Source organism: Microchirus variegatus (assembly GCF_963457635.1).
Source record: "Microchirus variegatus genome assembly, chromosome: 11".
In the NCBI taxonomy this organism is placed as follows: domain Eukaryota; kingdom Metazoa; phylum Chordata; class Actinopteri; order Pleuronectiformes; family Soleidae; genus Microchirus; species Microchirus variegatus.
The window spans coordinates 18,338,897-18,358,139 of record NC_139812.1 but is presented as its reverse complement, the minus strand read 5'-3'; the positions used below and the strand labels follow the sequence as shown (position 1 = coordinate 18,358,139).

The 19,243-nt window shown below is 40.2% G+C and overlaps 3 protein-coding genes across 3 annotated transcripts in view; 2 read left to right on the top strand and 1 right to left on the bottom strand.

The window, feature by feature from the left end:
- Positions 1-789: 789 nt before the first annotated feature.
- On the top strand, positions 790-4,028 carry LOC310933825 (isoaspartyl peptidase/L-asparaginase; the record flags this gene model as incomplete). Its single annotated transcript, XM_083897395.1, has 7 exons — positions 790-870; positions 1,989-2,185; positions 2,744-2,886; positions 3,085-3,248; positions 3,340-3,458; positions 3,605-3,715; positions 3,820-4,028. Exons 1-7 carry the CDS (start codon positions 824-826, stop codon positions 4,026-4,028), a joined length of 990 nt encoding a protein of 329 aa, XP_083753521.1. The 5' UTR covers positions 790-823.
- A 1,884-nt stretch (positions 4,029-5,912) lies between these two features.
- Positions 5,913-16,001, top strand: phf3 (PHD finger protein 3). The gene is made up of 16 exons (XM_083897942.1): positions 5,913-6,014; positions 6,986-7,236; positions 7,666-7,782; positions 7,876-9,196; positions 9,415-9,694; positions 10,444-10,495; positions 11,040-11,142; positions 11,241-11,397; positions 11,496-11,612; positions 11,758-11,880; positions 11,971-12,118; positions 12,254-12,437; positions 12,517-12,664; positions 12,753-12,842; positions 13,512-13,707; positions 13,803-16,001. The coding sequence occupies exons 2-16, from the start codon at positions 7,002-7,004 to the stop codon at positions 15,521-15,523; spliced, it is 4,992 nt and encodes a 1,663-aa protein (XP_083754068.1). The 5' UTR covers positions 5,913-6,014; positions 6,986-7,001; the 3' UTR covers positions 15,524-16,001.
- Positions 16,002-16,229: 228 nt separating this feature from the next.
- Positions 16,230-19,243, bottom strand: part of eys (eyes shut homolog) — a gene marked incomplete at both ends in the record, with an annotated part of 153,601 nt that continues 150,587 nt past the window's right edge. The window contains 4 exons of the mRNA XM_083897393.1: positions 16,230-17,422; positions 18,022-18,186; positions 18,300-18,472; positions 18,693-18,867. Coding sequence (XP_083753519.1) covers positions 16,230-17,422; positions 18,022-18,186; positions 18,300-18,472; positions 18,693-18,867 — 1,706 coding nt within the window. The remainder of the gene's footprint in view (positions 17,423-18,021; positions 18,187-18,299; positions 18,473-18,692; positions 18,868-19,243) is intronic.

Sequence of the window (19,243 nt, the reverse complement as noted above, 5' to 3'; positions counted from 1 at the left end):
CATTTGTTGTAGTATTTTAAGTAACTTCTCATTAATAAATAGGATTTGAAATGTATTTACTCTAGCTTTAACTCTAATGTAACTTAATAGTGTTTGTTTTATTTTATCATTATTATTTCTTTGATTTGTGTTTAGTCCTTAACTTGCATTGTTTAGGGTGAAGATCTGACATTTCATTTATTTATAGTGTCCCTGAGGTTTTTTCTTACTGTGTTCATCATGGGTGATTACAATGTTTTACTCTTTACTCAAGGCACATTTCAAAATCTAGGAAGCGATCAACAAGATACACAATCTTTTGCTTTTGGGACCAAAACCAAAGCAATAAATCAACCCCTTTTTTGCCTCTTTACCCCTGCCTTTGCCAAACTAGTATGGCGAATATATGGATAAAATAACTAGATAAATCTAGAAAAAAGAGGTATCATTAAATGTTGAAAATGAACTTTTTTTTAAAGAATTGTGAAATGGAACAGAGTGAGTGGTTTCCATCTGAAAAAAAAAATTTATTGACGGAAGTTCTTTTCAGGATTATTGAATTATTAGATTTTATATGATGAGCCTTTTGTTAAGCATCCATGTTAGGCAGCATACTCACACACACACACACACACGCACGCACACACGCACGCACGCACGCACACACACACACACGCACAAAACCCTGAACTATCCCTTTAAAGATGGTTCAAACTCAGTTAGGGCAGCGCCACATGTTTTATTTTGAAATGCCAGACCGGAAATGTATTCGGAAGACATGGCAATGAAAGGGTGGAAGTGAAGAAAAAAACACTTGTGCCAAGTCCTTCAAAACCACGTGACTATGGCGGAGCGTTTTTCCCGCGGGAGTAAATGTGAGGATTTGGAAAGGTAGGAAAAATGCAGATATTTAATTATCGCCTGTGTTTTTCACGCTGACCCGAACAGAAAACATGAAAGTGTTTATGGTCCAGAGTAAACGAACGTCTTTTTTTTAGCGACTGCTAGTTCAAAGACTCACTGTAGTGACGTCATATCAACACGTCCTGACAGATTAGAGAGAATCAACTGGAAGTTGCATCATGTTAAATAATCATTCAACCTATAGTAGGTTCATTTTATGAAGGTTCCATGCAATTTTTACCTAATAATTTTTCAAGCTGGTGCAGCCAAAAATGTTATACCTCATTTTAACTGTTGTTTGTGGCACATACAAATGTGTTGATACTGAGAAAAAAACCAGTTATTTACATTTACATATTTTTCCTTCTAAAAACTGAAAAGTTGAAAGGCCTTTTTATGGAAATCAAGTGAAAAGAGGAGGAAAAAGACTACATAGAACAGTAATGACTAGAGAATAAGCACATATGACTCCCGAGCCATGTCTTGGTCACTACCAAATCATTTCTTCCTTGTGCTATATCCAACATACCTTGAAAATGTAATCGAAATTTGTTGCTGCTTAACAACAAACATACAAACAAAAACACACATGCCATAAATAATAATCAGTAACATCCTTTGAGGTAAAAAAAATAAATAAATAGATGTGGGTCAGTAGATCAAAAAAGGAACATCGAAAAAGGATGTTTCAGGCCTTTGCTCCCCATGAACCGCCATGTTGGCAGCCTATAAGATGCAGCAAAAATTAACGGGACCGTTGCTGGATTTAATCTGTCAGAGTTCATTGCACCCTTGAAATCCACAGAGTTTGACCGTTATATATCGCAAAACTTGACAGACTGAATATATCTGATCCTTATAATTCCCCCCAGCACAACATCTATCCAACATCTTCACTTCTATGCTGAAACCAGCTGGCGAAGAGACGAGTTGCCAGATGTATTGCCTGTTTTTAAGTGTAGTCTAGTATATTATTCATCTAGAATAACAAATAGGAAAAGTGTAACTAAACATCAAACATGCTGGGAAAAGTCTGTCTGGACATTAGTCAACCAATATTTCCACTATTTCATTATAAATAACTGTTGTGTTTCTTTTTCCTGCAGTAACTTAAAGATGTCAGGAGTTTTAGTCGTACACGGCGGGGCATGGGCCATACCAGATGAACTGGCCGAGGCCTCTGTAAATGGAGTCAAGGCTGCAGCACGCAAAGGGATCTCTGTGCTGAAAACGGGAGGAAACGCAGTGGATGCTGTTGAAGCAGCTGTGAGAGCTTTGGAGGATAATCCAGTGTTCAACGCAGGTACACAAAATGTTCCTTGCGGTGTATTCCTGCTTCACTGCTACTGTAAAACAAACAAACAACTCCACCACATGTCACACACTTCTTCGATAATTTAGTCACCTCTGTCTCCATCTGCTGGTGGCGATGCCAACATCCTCTAGGCTCCATAAAGAAACTGGATGATTATGGTCAACAGGGGCGATGTCATCCCCCAGATTATGGGTGCTCATCTTCATAATCCCGCAATAATCCAAGATGAAGTCTGTGGAAAACAAATTTACATAGATTATGTCTACAAACTAATCCGTCTCGTCTGGTGCTTCATACGTCGTTAGTGAATCGGTGTAGAACGGTGAGCATCCCTTACTAACACAGTTTTGCGTCATCAGTCATTCACACTGTGTTCTTTTGCTGCTGTTGTGCAATGTCACCACCTTGTGGACGTGTGAGGATGTAGCAGGCAACACAAAATTGAATACATGACATCTGGAAAGTATATTCTGTTCTGTTGTTTTTAATTGCTCAGTACTGACCGTACTAGAACAAAGTTATTGCTTGTGTGATATTTAATTACAGGGCACGGAGCATCGCTTAACGCTGATGGAGAAGTGGAGATGGATGCCGTTATCATGGACGGGAGAACACTTGCCAGTGGTGCTGTGTCTTGTTTGAAGGACATTGCCAACCCGGTGTCGCTGGCGCGAGCAGTGATGGAGAAGGTGTCATCTTGTATTCCTCGGCCTTTCTTAATATCGATGCATTGATATTGATTTTACCTCTCGAGAATGTCTCTAATGGCAAAACAGCTTTTGTGTGCAATGAGCTGAGTGGCTTCACCCATTAGTGAGAATGTCATTACAAATCCATTTTCTATTTCAACTCTTTCATATGCGTGTGCTGCCGTGGAAAATCATCAGACTCCCCACATCATGTTGACAGGTAGAGGTGCGAACATGTTTGCAGAGAGCATCGGGATGGCCACAGTGCCCACTGAAACACTGGTGACCGAGTTTGAGAGGAAACAATGGGAGAAACGCAAGAAGTATGTTAATGGAGTGATGGAGGATTTTAACTCTCAGTGGTAAGAACCTGACACATTTGACTTATCTTTACTAGATGTGCAGGTTTTTTAATCTATTACTTTGAATGACACATTATTTTTCTAAATCAAGGGCCCATGATACTGTTGGGGCAGTTGCTGTGGACTGTGCCGGTAATGTTGCATGTGCAACGTCAACTGGAGGAATCAGAAATAAGATGGTCGGCAGAGTAGGAGACTCTCCAATTATTGGTATGAATTTATTTACTCAGCTGCAGTCAAAATAAAACATTTTAATTTCACTTATTACACGTTGGATATTTTTGTTATTAATTCACACCGTACTAGTGCCCATTCTTAAAAAGTTGTTTTTTTTCCCATGTTGGCAACCTAAAAAGGCGCTGGAGGATATGCAGACAACTTCACTGGTGCAGTATCTTGTACTGGTCATGGAGAGTGCATTCTTAAAGTCACACTGGCCAGACTCATTCTTTCACATGTTGAACAAGGTAAAAAAAAAAAAAAAGATACTCCTCGTTTGCAGTTAGAGAAAAAGCAACTATTTTCATGTTTTTGATTTAACATTTTCTTCTCCTGCAACACAAACATACAGGTAAATCGGTGGCAGACGCTTCAAACGTGTCTTTGCGGTACATGGGGGAGCGCGTGCGAGGTGCTGGTGGTGCGATTGCAGTGACTCCATCAGGGCAGTGGGCAGCCTCATTTACCACAGAGCGGATGGCTTGGGCAGCTGTGGAAAATGATGTTCTGTGGTATGGATTAGACCCGAATGCAAGATTAAATGAGAAGTTGCAAGAATAACAGTTTTATTATCATAATAATAATAAGTGTTTTCTTCTGTATATTCCTTGTAGTTGTAAAAGGTTAGGTTCTCTTACTTTAATCCTGGAGACAGGAGCAAGTAGTCCATTGCCTAGTTATCCGTGTTGCATATCCCATATACAAATATTGCATTTGCCGAATGCCTTTCATCAAATTGGTAGAGTGTGTAAGATGCAGCGACGATGTTGCAGCCGATCCTACGTAGACTTTTGTTATATACATATCATTAATAAGATGTTTAGTTTATCCATTGTGGGCTAATGTAAAAACATTGAGGTCCTTCTGGTGTAATGATTAACAACAATGCATACAATCAGATGATTGTACACTTAAAGTTAATTCTATTATGTATACAAATGTTGGTATAATTATTTTATCTCCAATTTCCAATTTAGATTTCACTTATATTTCACACACTGGAACACTTGTTTTATTGGTTAGCACTTGACTCAGGGACATACAGCTGACCCCCATGTTTCAGCTGTGTATACCAGGTATTGCTGTGTCCTGGATAAACGGACAGGTCTAATTCCTCACGCTGTATAAAAATAAACAGCATTGCTGTTTGCAAGGACAAAGTGCTGCTGTGTTTGTGCGTCTTCAGTGCTCTTCAAGCACCATTAAGCTGTTGTTAACAACAGCTTCACAATGATCCTCCACCTATTTTGACCTATTTGTTGCCCTGTCTGTGAAACAGTGGCTGCTTGGTGTAGAAAAACCCTGATTTATACATACATGCATCTTTTTCTTCCTCGGTCAATTGAATTACTTGTTGTTTACATGGTATATTTCACTGAAGTGGAGACAGAAGCGTGACATATTGATTTATTGTATCTGACACCCTCATATTTTTTAATGCACACATTTTTCATTTCTTTTTCGCCTGTCATTTATAGAAATGTAGATTTAAATCAATTGAAGTATCTTAAATATTATTCATCTGAATCGTTGATTCCTGTCATAGTGTTATTTACTGGACTTTTGTTATTTTACTTTGTAGTTCCTACGGGGGTGCTTATCTTACAAATGCTGCAATGTGGGAATCAAATGTAAAAAAATAAACATTTGAATGTAAGTGTTGACTGTTTTAATTTGTTGCTTTATGGAAATGGCGTATATCACCTGAATAACTGCTGAATCAGGTAGGGATCGACATACAAGGAATTCACTTTGGTGTTTTGGTGCAGTTACAAACACCGTAACAAGGACTTTAAGGTGCATTATGTAATAAATCTAAAGCAATTGGCCATAAAATCCTCCTAATATGTCACAGAGACTCAGGAATAATGTTCATATAACAAACTGAACTCACCAACAACAACAGTACAGCCAAAATATTTGCATTAAAAAAAATCTTTTGCAGACTGCAAATCATGTTTTGGCATGTGGCGCCATCTACCGCCATCTACCAATCATTGCAGTCAGTAGAGTCTCAGCTGCCGAGCAACCACGGGTTGCCAGTTACGTCAGAAAACAATACCTAAAAGACCTTGGCATTTTGAATTTGAATGTAGTAACCGTTTTTGACCACATTCTTACATATGGCACCTTTAAGTACTTTATCTAAGAAAAGCAATTATTATACAATACATGTGATAGTATACTAATTTAAAGCTAATATTTAAAATGAAGACTAGACACTAGATATATCATGTCTGGAGGTTGTGTGAAATTAATGTGTGTGTCAGGGCTGCAGGGCAGAACAAATGTGCATATGTTGTGAACGTTATGGTCTAAAATTGTCCATGATTTCGAACGTAGTTTCGTCTGCTGTGGACCAGTAAGTTGTGTCTGCTGTCGCTGCCATGAAACTGTAAACACAAACCACGTGACAAGCGGCGCTGCCTGTCAGGGGCTTTGCAGCACTGGGGCAAAACACGGCGGAGTTGGAGGAAGTTACTGGGAGCAACTGTGCTAGCATGTAAACCTTACGCGAGTTGGATACGGCATTGCAGCAAGAGAGAAGTACGAGTTTAATATTTGTCTAAACCTAAATGTTCCTAAGTATTCGAAAAATAGAAACGCTGGACCAAATGCACACCAGCGTGCCCGCATCAGTTCTCAGGCTACTAACAAACTTAGCATCAAAGGCCTATGCTAACGCGACTTAGCTAACCCGAATGACAGATTTAGCATCGTGCTGTGTAACTCAGTATGCAGATATTTCGTTCTGCGTGTGTTAGCTTTTCTGGTAGACACATTTTTATCAATGGTTGTGTCGTTTTTAACAACAACAATCTTTAAAACAACGAGTCCCCATGTGGCGACTCCCTTTAGAAGTTAGCGTCATGTTGCCACAACATAACGTTGTTAGCCGCGCTTCCACGTTAGCATGCTAACTAGCAATCAACTTCGTGGCAGAGTATGGCCTCGTCTACTTTGTTTTGATAAGCATATTAAATTAAATTAAATTGGGTGATATTAAATCAATTATTTCATAGTTTCGAATCGGTCCATGTGATAGTTTAGGAGCTTGTGCTATTGGTGTATGTGCTGCTGGGAACTGGCCTACTGTTGTCGTGCAGCTCTACTTATTATTATTTTTTTTATCCCTGTTTATTTGCACATTATTTAGCGTTATCTTCCTTTATTAAGTGGTAATATGAATAGTGTTGTTGCACTTTGACAAAATGATTAAAACCTCGCCTGCGCTACACGATAATGGGTGATAAAATAACGGACTACTCCCAAAAGATCAAGGCTAGCAACGTTGAGCCGTCGTTAATCCGTATGGCATCTACAGCTGATGGAGGAAATTAGAGGTTCCTCTTTACCTTCAACAACTGTATTATCTGTCCTATGCATAATATAACCTGCCAGCATCCATTACAAACCATAAAGTATTGTAAACTTCGTTGTTACTATATACTTTCCAGTAGTTGTAATAACAATTTGTTGCTTCCCCTACATTATGTGTGTATGTTGTTTTCATCTAGGAGGGCAGCAGCATTCATGGATAGTGTGGACACCTTAAATCATTTAATACCCAGTGACCAGTTGGATGACTCCCCGATAACAGGTCAAAATTTGGACTCTGGAGCCAGTAATGAGATTGGGACAGGACTTGGACTTGACGATTCGCTGAAGAATATGCTCAGTGATAAAGATCCAATGTTTGGTTGTGCAAGCTCTCAGTTCAACCTGCTGGACAATGAGGACCCTGCTTTTCCCGTTACTACTGCCACAGGTATGTGAACAGATAAAAAAAATTGGTAAAAAGGTCTTTTATGCTTGTTTTTCTGACTCCAGTTATTGATTAAATGCTGATAACTTCAAAGCCATCATTTGGCTGCTTAACAATATTACTCATTCACAAGTAAGCTTTTAAGCATGTACATTGCATACTTGCTTACATTAAACTTCAATCAGTATTTTATCACTGTTCAAACATCATGAACAAAAATCATGACACAAATTGGTTGGTGAATGTTTTGGGGAGCTGAATATAATAGTTGTTATTTGCTTCTGTTCCTTTCATAAAATGTGCAAATGACAGTGATAGACATATACACTATAATCAGAAATGTGCCACATTTTTGAGTGAAATATTTGTCTTTCATATTTTATACAAAGAGAAATAATTACTATATGTATATATTTTTTGTCCTTATGTTAGCAGGCCTTGATAGTTCAGCACCTGCAGGTCTCACCAGTGAAGTGACAGCTGCAGAGACTACAGAAGTCAAGCATCCTGCTGGCAGGCCTAGGAAACGTCCAAGTAATTTACTTTTTGGTAAGTTGGTGTTGTCTTTCTGTTGACGCCATATAAAGTCATTAAACTTGAAATGTTATGAGTGACACATTTTGCTGCTTTTTGTTGAAACAGAATATAGTTGTGATCCAGAACCTGCCAACACAACCACCAAAACCATGACCCGAGGACGACCAGGAAGTAAACCAGCTAACAGGCTACAGAAGTCATTTCTCATTGATAATGGAGTTAAAGGCACCCAATTAAAGAAAGAATTAATTCTGGGAGGGCGTATCAATGTTAATTATCTTGATGGTGGATTATGGATGAGTCCTTCAGTTGTACTGAGACGATTGACAGTTACAATTGGGGGTTACAGGATTGAGTTGCTTCCAGGACCCTCTTATTCACAAAACGTTGATACAACCCAATCCGCTCCCTTTGATGATGGTATGTCATATGGTGGCGATGTAGGTTTTGCCGTGTTATCAGATGATACTGTTAATATGCAGAATCCCATATCTGAGACTGTGGCAGTGGTGGATGCAACTGAGAAGAGCACTGCTGTTGATTTAGCCCTTGGGCTGGGCCCATATGTGAATCCTAATGATGTGCAGACTTCTAATGGAACAATAAAAGGGAGCCCCTGCACACAGGAAACAAAGCTTGACAATCAGAGTGTTGCTGTTGAGCAGAAGATAGTCACAGAAGAGACTGAGAAAGAAGACATCAAACAGCCACAATGCAATGAGAACAACAACACGTCTGTATGTAAGGGTGACAGTAAGGGAAAGCAAACGATTGTGGCCAAAAATGTAATGAAGTCGAAACAAGGACTGACCATAAACAAGAACAAGGATTTAGTTTCATGTAAACCAAGCACCACAGTTAAGGAGCATAAAGTATCTCCCACTTCACCATCAAATGTCATCCAAAAAGGTGACCTGGACAAAATCAAATCTCCTAAAGAAAAGAAAGACATGTCACCGCTGAAAAGGCCCACTGAAAATGCCCAAAGTGAGATTGCTACTAAATTGCTCAAGGTGCAGGATACAGGAGATGGTAAATTGAAGCCAAAATTACCAAAGTCGCCAAGCTCTGTTGTAAAGAAGAGTCCACCATCAGCCAACCGTGTCGGTGATCATCAGATGCCAACCAAACATTCTGGCCCCAAAGTTGAGATGGCTCATCCAGTTCTCAGTTGCCCAAGTCAAACCGTAAAAACACCTGATGAAGGAGGGCAGGAAAAGTCCAAACTGAAAAAGCTGGAAAAGATTCTTCAAAAACAGAAAATCAAAACTGTAAGAAGTATCTCTGTGGATGAGCCGCAGCTGTTTATTCCAGATAATGCACCTGTTGCTAAGAAGGAAACTGCTGAGGAGCAACCTGCTAACAGTGACACTGTATGGGATGGAAACAACTGTTGCGGTCTGTGCAAGCAACATCACAATAACATGTAAGTGCTGCTCTTCACCTAAAGATAGTAAAGAATAGTACAATGTAAAGGCATTATTAGAACAATAAGCATAATATTGTTTTGCATTTACTTGGCACAGCAGGCAGTGTTTGAACAGTTAGATACAGACCAGTTTGTCTCCAGCTCTTTTCTCTGGTTAACATGACTTAACAATACTTGGTTGGAAACACACCTTATTAATTGTGTACTTTGTCTAGGTTCATGGTTGGCTGTGGTCGCTGCGAGGACTGGTTTCACGGGGACTGCGTTGGTCTCGACCTGTCAAAAGTACGTGAAATGGAGGAGGAGGACGAGATGTATGTCTGCTTGAAGTGTTGTGAGGAAGAGAGCAGAAAGGTGGAGCCAGAGCCCCCAAGTGTAACCAAACCAGAAGTTCCAGCTAAGGCAGAGGCTCAGGATCATAAACTGCCTCCCAAACCCAGACCAGGACCCTCCCAGACAGTCGCCTCTGACCAGTCAGTCAGACCAGTAAGAAAGGTAAATACTGTCATCATTAGCCCATATCATAAGATTATTGTATAAGAAATGTAAATATTTCAGACATTGTATTTGTTCCCTCAGATAATTCATCCTCTGATATTATACATAGTCAGTGTAACCACTACCCAATGGTTTGTTGTCTTTTTGCATTTACTTTGTACGAGGATTGCACATGGGTGTGTAGTTAACGTAGTGTATAGATTATTTTCGTAATCCATTCATTTGTTGATTATTTTCTCATTAATCATTTGGTTCATAAAATGGCAGAAAATGTGTAAAAAAACCAAAAAAAACATTGATCAGTGTTTGTTAAACCTGGAAATGACGATGTTCTCGATGTCTTGTTTTGTCCACAAACCAAAATGATTGAGTTTTAATGATTTCTTTGTTATGTGGAGAAAAGAAACGAAGAAGATATTCACATTTAAGAAGCTAAAACAATCAGAAATCTTGTTTTAATAATGAAAACAAGCTTCAAACCGATCATCAATATTTTAATTTAGTAATCGATTAATAATCGAATAATTGTTTCAGCTCTACTTTGGTTTGTGGACAAAAGACATTTGAAGATTAGGAAAATATATAACAAATGTTAATTAAACACTATGAAAGTAATTGTCAGTAGCAGATATAGCTAATCTTTCGTGTTTTACTCTGGCTCAGGGGTTACAATATGTCATATGTTCTCATTTCATTACCTGTAATATTAATTGCAATTTTCTTTTTTAACTTCTCTCCTAAAATAGGATCCAGAGAGAAGGCATTCTGCAGATGTCAGAGATACAGCTTATAAAACAGGTTTGTAATTATTGTATTGTACTTGTCGTTATCCTATCGATTGATTGATTGTAAGATGACAATAGAGAAATGATAACAGAATTTCAAAACAGATTTGATTGATTTGCATATATAACTTAAAGCAACAGTGAAGTTGACATTATTAAAGTCACTTCATCTATTTAATATTTCAGCAAATAAATCCAAAGTGTCAGTCGCATAAATAATGTAACAGACATCACAATACTGCATGAAGTTAAGAGAGAATAAAGAACACAGACCTGAGTCAGTATCAGTCTTTCCTCCTCCTCTGCTCTCTTCTTTCCTCTTTGCAACTATTGTGATTCACTGCCCGCAGGTATTGCTGGTTCAGGGGGAGAGAAGGTGCTGGGTTGTATTAAGATTTGTGGAAAATCAACAGGTTTCATACAAGCAGCTTCTGTAGTTCGACATAACCTCTTAAATTTAATTTCAACCACCTTGTTGAACTCTTAGCATTTTATAATCATTGTGGTGACATAATATTTCCTCACCTGCTCACTAGATGTTGATTCTGTTTTTACAGGCTCTCACCACAAACATAGTAAAACAGCTTCAAAGAAACCTGTGTCTGTGGAGGCAGTCAGGAGAAATGTGCGTGATTCGCTGAAAGAAATCCTCACACAAAGGTAAGTGTTTCAATATCTAAGACTGATATTAACATTGTACTCCCAAGTGTTTTTGTTAACAATGTGACTTTAATAATGTGGCACTTTCTGCTTTTTAGATTGAAAGAGTCTGATTTGAGCATCTCAGTGGAGAGGGCCTCTGAAGTCGCCAAGAAGACAGAGAGAGAACTTTTTCACTTGTTTAAAGATACAGACAATAAATACAAGAACAAATACAGAAGCTTAATGTTTAACCTCAAAGATTCTAAAAATAATGTAAGTACCATTTTTAACAGATTTTAACAACAGATTCATGTGTACGGTGTCTTGCTGCTGTATTTCAATGTTTTTTATTTATCAATTGTATCACTTAGGTCCTTTTTAAGAGGGTTTTAAAAGGGGAAATTTCACCAAGCAATCTAATTCGAATGAGCCCTGAGGAACTGGCCTCAAAAGAATTGGCTGCTTGGCGACAAAGGGAGAACCGACATGTAAGTACTTCCGCACAGATATCTACAAGAGTAATCGATAATTATGCAATGGAAATTAATCTCCATAACATACATTTCATACGTTTCTTTACATGTGTTTGTATTTGGTTTAAGCTAAAGCATACAAATCCTTTTTTTTCCACAGACTATTGAGATGATTGAAAAGGAGCAAAGAGAGGTAGAGAGACGACCCATCATTAAGATCACACACAAGGGTGAAATTGAAATTGAAAGCCAGGAACCAGCGAAAGCTCCTGAGCCTGAAGATGTAAGGAACACATCAAAAATTACTCGGCATCACATTTACAAACAAATAAAGGTGATGTGTTTTATAGATTATTTTCCCAATTTTTCTCAGCTGGATCCTCCGCCCAAAGTGACAGAAGTGTTAGTAGAACCTCTGAAAACCTCAGAGAACAAAACAGAGACCATCAAGAAAGAAGAGAAAGACACTACCAACCAACACAAGTCCCATTTATTTGACCTGCACTGCAAAATTTGCACAGGTAAACCTTGATCTGAGCCAAAAATGATCTCCAAAGATCTGTCTACAAACTTTCAAGCTTCATTTTCTAGGGGACTAGAAAATGTGTTATGATTGGGACCTACTGAATTCATTCTTAATTCTTTTGTTTCATAAGGTCGAATGGCGCCCCCTGTGGAAGAAGCGCCTACCAAAGTGGTCGCTACTACAGTTGTCAGAAGGCAGTCAGCCAAAACGGAAGAAACTAAGAGCTCGACAACAACATCACTTGATGATGATGACTTGCACCTCAGTGTTCTAGAGGAGAGCTTTAGACACGCCCAGTCAGGCCATGAAGCAAGGTAGGCCATTATTTCTGACACCCCGTGACTCTTGTGGAACTCCTTTTTGCAGACTTGCTGTGTTTTATATTTGTCGCAGGTCAGCTCATGTAGCTGGGCGAGATGAAGAGGCCTCTTTCCTTTCCAACCTGAAGTGCATGTGGCGAGGTTTCATTCACATGCACTCAGTGGCAAAGCTTGTAACAAAAGCTTTCCCAATCTCTGGCATTTTGGATAACTTGACCGAGGTAAAGTGGAAGCAACCTCACATAAGAGTTTAAACAGCTGTTGAAAGATCCTGACAGTAATATTCACACTCCCACCCTCTTTCAATAGGACCTTCCAGATAGCATTCAAGTCGGCGGGAGGATAAGTCCACAGACGGTTTGGGATTACTTGGAGAAGATTCGGGCAACTGGAACAAAAGTGAGTTTTGGGAGATTTTCCTCTGAAGATGAATATAGCACCTTTAAGTTAAATAGTGCAGGATTGTGTAGATCTCCGTTAGAAGTTGGAGAGCAGCAGTGGTAGCTGCTGTGAGAGGGAAATAAAAGAGGGGTGTGCTGTTAGCAAGAACAAAGCAGTGAATCACAGAAAGAAAACATAATTTCCTCATTGTTTGTTATTCTGCACAACCCTGTGCGGAGGTGCCACATTGCTAGATTATGTGTGAATGCAGTACACACTCGCACACACTTTCCTCTCAGCCACAGTCTGCACTGAGATATGCATCTCAGTCACCATGTTACCATCACTCACAGTAGACTTTTATCAGTTGGAACATGTCCTGAACACAGCAACAAAATAATATAGTACGAAAATAATGCCTTTGGATCCTGTACACTGCCACACACCAGTAGGCCATATGTGTGGTTTATAAAGATAAAGGTGTTCATACATTTAGTATCAAAAGTGTATAATATAACTTAAACCATACATTTTAACAATAACAATCACATCTGATAAAGAGCAGCTCCACTTTAAGTACTACTATAACTAATTCTATTAAAATCTTTGTAACGTGATGCATTTAAGAGTCATTGTTGATGCTTGGAAGATTTTACTGATGCAATTTTTTTTTTTATCTCATTAAAGGAGGTGTGCCTGATCCGCTTCTCACCTGAGACCGATGAAGATGAGATTTCCTACACTCTTTTATATGCTTACTTCAGCAGTCGTAGGCGTTTTGGGGTGGTGTCTAATAACCGGAAACAAGTGAAGGACATGTATCTCATTCCGTTGGGTGCGACTGAAAAAGTTCCAAATCAGCTTGTTCCCTTTGATGGGCCAGGTAACCTGAATGCAAGACTGATATACAGATGCATCATTATTATAATTGTTTTCATATTTGATCGTTTAAACTTAATTTATCTCTTACTTTGATAGGTTTAGAAAACAACCGTGCCAACCTTCTTCTCGGACTCATAATTCGCCAGAGACCAAAAAGGGATTTTCTTCCTGTGGATGTGAATGAAACTGCCAGGATTATTCCTGAAATCAAGCCCATCACCGTTTCCACTAAAGAAACCAGAGCATCAGAGGAGGACGAGAAGTTTTTTCTCTCTACCTTGATTACTACTCCTAAAAATGAGAAGGACAAACTACTTAACACTACTGAGCATGTTGATGAGCCAGTCACAGAGACTTTACAAGAACCATCTGCATCAGAAGAAACCACCAACCAGGAATCACAAAAACCTCTGCGCTTTCTTCCAGGTGTGTTACTTGGCTGGGGAGGAGAGTTACCACCTCTGCCAGATGTTGGCGGAAAACCTGTAATAACAGCAGATGACAACCCAAAGATCCAACCATCTCCAAAAACAGATGCATCAGCTGGAAACACTAAAAGTCCAACAGCTGCCACATCACGAGAGCGCTTTGTCATCAAAAAGAAAGAGGCTAAACCTGCTAAAGCTGAACCTGAGCTCTCCAGCCCGACTGATGTATCAGCTGCAAACAACTTATCAGGAAAAGATGTCGCTATAGCGACCCATGGGGCTCATATCTCTCTCAAAGATAAGCCTCCAGATGTATCGACTGAAGCATTCCTGGCAAGCTTGTCAGCATCTCCAAGTGGGACAGAAACTAACAGTGCTGCCTCAGCAAACAAAGAGGATGCTGGCCTTTTGTCTGAAGCTGAAAAAGGACCATCTGAAGGGAATTTGTTGTCACAGTCAAAATCCCAGGCCGCTTCAGATCCCACAAATAGCTCAAAACCTTTAAGTGGAATATTGAAAAAATCCATAGCATATTCCAGTGTGATTGAAGATAAAACAACGGTGCTACAAAAGGATAAAGCCAGCAATCCAGCTCCTTTAATTCCTAAACCCGTTCCTGTGTTGAGCTCCACTAGACATGATTCAGTTACAACATTTCACCAAGGATATTTACAGCTTTCTCAAGCCAAGAACAAGCCTGAGGAACAAATCCAGACAGTGATTACATGTAAAAAGGAAGAACCTGTCATGGCCCAAACTGGTACTGCTGTAACGCCAGTAGTATCTCCCCCTGAAGTGCAGGAACCACAAGCAGCACCAGTTTCCCCAGCATTCAACAGTGCAGCTCCAGTTCCACTGCAACAGCCTCAGGTACTTGGCAGCTTCGACGACTCAAGCGGCCCACTACCTAACACAATCTCTGATGCAAACATCCAGGATCAGAACCACAGTACACCATGGGCTCAGGATAGTACTTCACATGTTCCTGGACTTGAGTCACAGTACCCTGAGAATTACTCTGAGCAATCTGAGCAACCACCATCATCTCTGGCCAAGGACCACAGGAGACTAGAAGAGCAATACAGTGACCCATGGGAGAGGCCACGGAACACAGAGGACAGAGAGCGGAGGCACAGCCACCACAGGGACTCTCATCATGGAAAAAAGAGCCGCCATCACGACCGGGAGCGGGAAAAAAAGCATGATCGCAGCCATGATGACAAGTACAGAGATAGGAGCAGACACCACGGACACGCAGAGTATGGTGAGAAGAGGAAAGAAAGGCACCACAGCGAAGAATACAGCAGTCGCCACAAGGACAGACATAGACACAGACGTGACTCTGATTATGAGAACGGACGGAGAAGTTCTAAAGACAATTATTCATAATTTTGCTTTTTTAAAGTAGTGCTAGAAGGACTGCTATCAGCTTAATTGTTTATTTTATACATCATTATGCAGCTTATAGGCCATTTCCTATGTTATACAGCCAAAATGACGACATTTCAGTAGGACAGTAAAGGTTGTTAAAGATACTTCAGACAAAGATGAAAATTATGATGAAGCATTTTAAACTTTTTAAGCTTTTTATTATACATGTCATGTTTTGTACTAAGCTGCTGTACTGGCTGCAAATAAGTAAATATTTTCAGTCCTGCCGTAACATGTAAGGACCATTAGATTAGAAGTTTAATTTCCAGTGTTTTGAATGAATGTAACAGAAAACATTTCACAGAAGGTAGATCTAAACAGCAGCATTGCTCCCCCCCTCTCCCCACAATTTTTATTTCTTTTAAGTTTCTTAAATATTTTAAACTTACTTTCTATTGAAAAGTATGTACATTTTGGCTTGTAATATACGTTTGAGATGGAGTGTGCCTTTGCACTGTGTGTTTATGTACAGTTCGTAATAAAGCTAATCCTTTTTTTTATTGTTGATTATAAAATCTTGCATGTCTTTTTATGCACGGCAAAAGAAACACTAATTACATCCAAGTAATATAATAATCTGCAAGTTTGTAGGAGGGTGAACAAATAACAGCAAGGTTAAGATTATGACACTAACTTCTCACCTACAAGGAGTTAATTCACATAACTACAAATTTTCCCCATAAACATTAAAACCCTCGCTATTATTGAGAAATTTCAACGGCTGGGTATCTTCAAACAAATATACATTCCTAAGATTCCCTTCAAAGCCTTTTGAAAACAATCCAGAGGTGATAACCGATACATTTCTGTGTAGTTCAAACCCTCCAAAGTAAAGATGAGCTCTGTAGTTTAAGGCCACATAACGCTCAAATGGGTCCACGTCTACATAAAAAATTCTCCTACTGTTCAGGAACACCTGAATAACAGTGCTGTTTAAAGACACGGATACATTGTGCCATTGATTGCAACACAGTGTATAATTTTGGAATATTAACGGGAGGGAGAGTCTCTCTCCGAGATTCACGGTTATTTTTAGGAGACCATTCTCGAGGCCAACTGCGAGGTAGTCGTCGTCTTCGTGTTCGGCTTTTCCCATCCACGCGATCAGACCGACATTTGAGCTTGTGCTGAAGCTGAAAGAAACCTGCGTGTTTTTCAGGTTTCTCGTGTTATATCTCGGGTCAAAGTATTTAACATACGAGTTCCCCACAAACTTTAGAGTGTGTGTGGACGTCAGTGCATCACAGTACCTCCCTCCCCTTCCTAAGGGGCAGATGCAGTGGTATGAGGTTACAGTAGATGGAACACACAAGGAGCCGCGTTTGCAGACGTTGTTCGCACAGGTTACGGATTGGTTACACACAGAGCCAGTCCATGACGGTGGGCAGTCACATGTGAATGAATGACTTCCTGTTGCCGTGCACTGACCCCCGTTTTGGCATACCTTGTACCCACAAGCTGTCCCATCCCAGTCCCTTACATTTGCTCCACTAACTGCCCCCCTCTCTGTTAACTCGAGCTCCTGGTCGTTTATTACAAGTTCTCTTATGCCACCTGTGAAGGCCATTGCTTCTCCTGCAGTTGCATCGGCGGAGACGAAACTCAGGGTGGACACGCCCCCTACAAAGATGTCTGTGGCAACATCAAGAGAGGTCATCCCTTCAGTCACGTTCTCTCTCACCTCCTTACCATCCAGACTGAGAAAGCCCCGGTGACCGATTCTGCCGGCCTTCACCGTGTGCCAGGTACTTCCATGCAAGTCCACTTTGTCTGCAGACTGCAGAGTGTGAGTGCCATCCCCCAGATCATATCTTAGCTGGACAAACCCAGATTTCAGGAAGAGGCAGAAAAAGTCTCCTGTTGGGAGAAGAAGAAAAACAAATGTATTTTCACAGTTTCAAAGAAAAGTCGGCTTAATATACAGTACGCGGTAATGTGCAAAGGTCAGGACACAGCCAGCTTTGTCAAATTCTGTGCTCTGGCATTTGAAATGGAATGTTGTGATTAAAAAGTTGGTCACATTTTAAGTAATCTTTCCGTCAGTTACATGTACATGTAATGCTGAAGCATGTCTTGAATAAACCTGGTGTTTTTACGAGAAGTAGGATGAAGACAGGTTTTTAATGACATTAATGAGGGTTTTTAGTCTAGGTTTAACAATGCTATTGTTAAAGCATAAGTGTACGTCACACTAAATGCCACTTTAATGTGTCATCTTACTACTGCATACGTGTTTTTATCTTATCTTGAGAGTCAAAATGAGACCCAGTAGATTCATGTTTTGATTTCCAAATGTTTTTGATGAACTGATCAGTTTAATTCCCCTGTCTTACCATATTTCTTACAACAGATAGACAGACAGAAAGACAGATGTATAGAAGAATAGTGGCAGCACAACACATTCAACATAGTGTTTTGTTTCTCATTATGAAGCTAATTATGGAGTGTGTCCTCACCAGCTTGGCCACCGAGACGCTGTGCAGTGTAGACAAGGATGCCATCGGGTGACAAAGGCTGGAACTGCAGCTGCACAACAGTCCTGTATCTGATCGTCTCAGGTCTCAGGAACGACATCCACGACGACAAGTTGCCGTTGAAGAACGGATCACTGATGGTCACAGCTGAACGTGCACAACACGAGAGCAAGTTAAAGAATTGAATGGCGACGCTCTTTCGTCCCGTTATGTGCATCGATTACATATGCGGGTGCAATGATAGGGTTCAGAGATGCAACCTTTCTCGCAGTAAAGCCCCACAGTCCCCAGGGGACACTGGCAGGTGTATCCATTTGGGAGAGGGATGCAGGTGGAGCCGCGGGCACACAAAGGAGGGGGACTGTGCTCGACATCACACACAGACACGGTCTCTGAACAGAGAGCTCCCTTCCATCCAAATGGGCACTGGCAACTGCAGACGCAGACACAGTCAGATGCTATGGGGTGCTGCATGTGCACTATTCCCGCCTTGTTTTGTGTACCTGATCACATGAAGGCTCTTGAAGTTTTTCATCACAACACTCGTACAGATCACATTATGCAGAATTGTTCAGTCACCATGTGTAATTTATGAGTGGAATCATTTTAAATAATCAGACAATTAATTCAAACGTGTTCCTCTTTTCACTCACTACACAGATGAACCCGAGTCGACACACGTCCCTCCGTTCCTGCAGTGAATATGAACACACGGTGTGACTCCACACTGACCCACACTGCGTCCAAAGGCCGGGTGTCCCGGAGGCTGTCCCAGTGCTTTGAACGGTCCGTCTTTCCTTGTGCGAAACTGCACATCGAAAATGCACCCTGTGGAAAAGAAGAACTAACACATGACTCTGTCAGTGAATGGATGCGAGTATTAAAATGTGATTTAGGTCCTATGTTCAGTTGTGTTTTCTTTGTCCTGCTCAAATATTGTTGTTCAATATTAATTCTAAAAATGTGTTAGAACAAAGTCTCAACACAGCTGAAGTCTCAACTTCGATCCACACACGATGAATTCAGACGTTTGAAATCCTTGTTTTCCTCCCCCATCATCATGCATCTCCCTCACCGTGTTGACTTTTTCGCTTTCATAATTCAATTTTATCAAGACAATATTTGCTTTGGCCTGTACCTGCTGAGCACAGGGCCTTCTATAAATACAAGGCCTGAGCACAAGCCTCGTAGTCATCTGCACATG

Excerpts from the sequence above, each read along its gene's own strand:
- phf3 (XM_083897942.1), top strand. The coding sequence starts at position 7,002 with ATGGATAGTGTGGACACCTTAAATCATTTAATACCCAGTGACCAGTTG. Across the intron at positions 11,613-11,757 it reads GACAAAGGGAGAACCGACAT|ACTATTGAGATGATTGAAAA; the intron begins GTAAGTACTTCC and ends TTTTTTCCACAG. Across the intron at positions 12,119-12,253 it reads GCACTGCAAAATTTGCACAG|GTCGAATGGCGCCCCCTGTG; the intron begins GTAAACCTTGAT and ends TTGTTTCATAAG.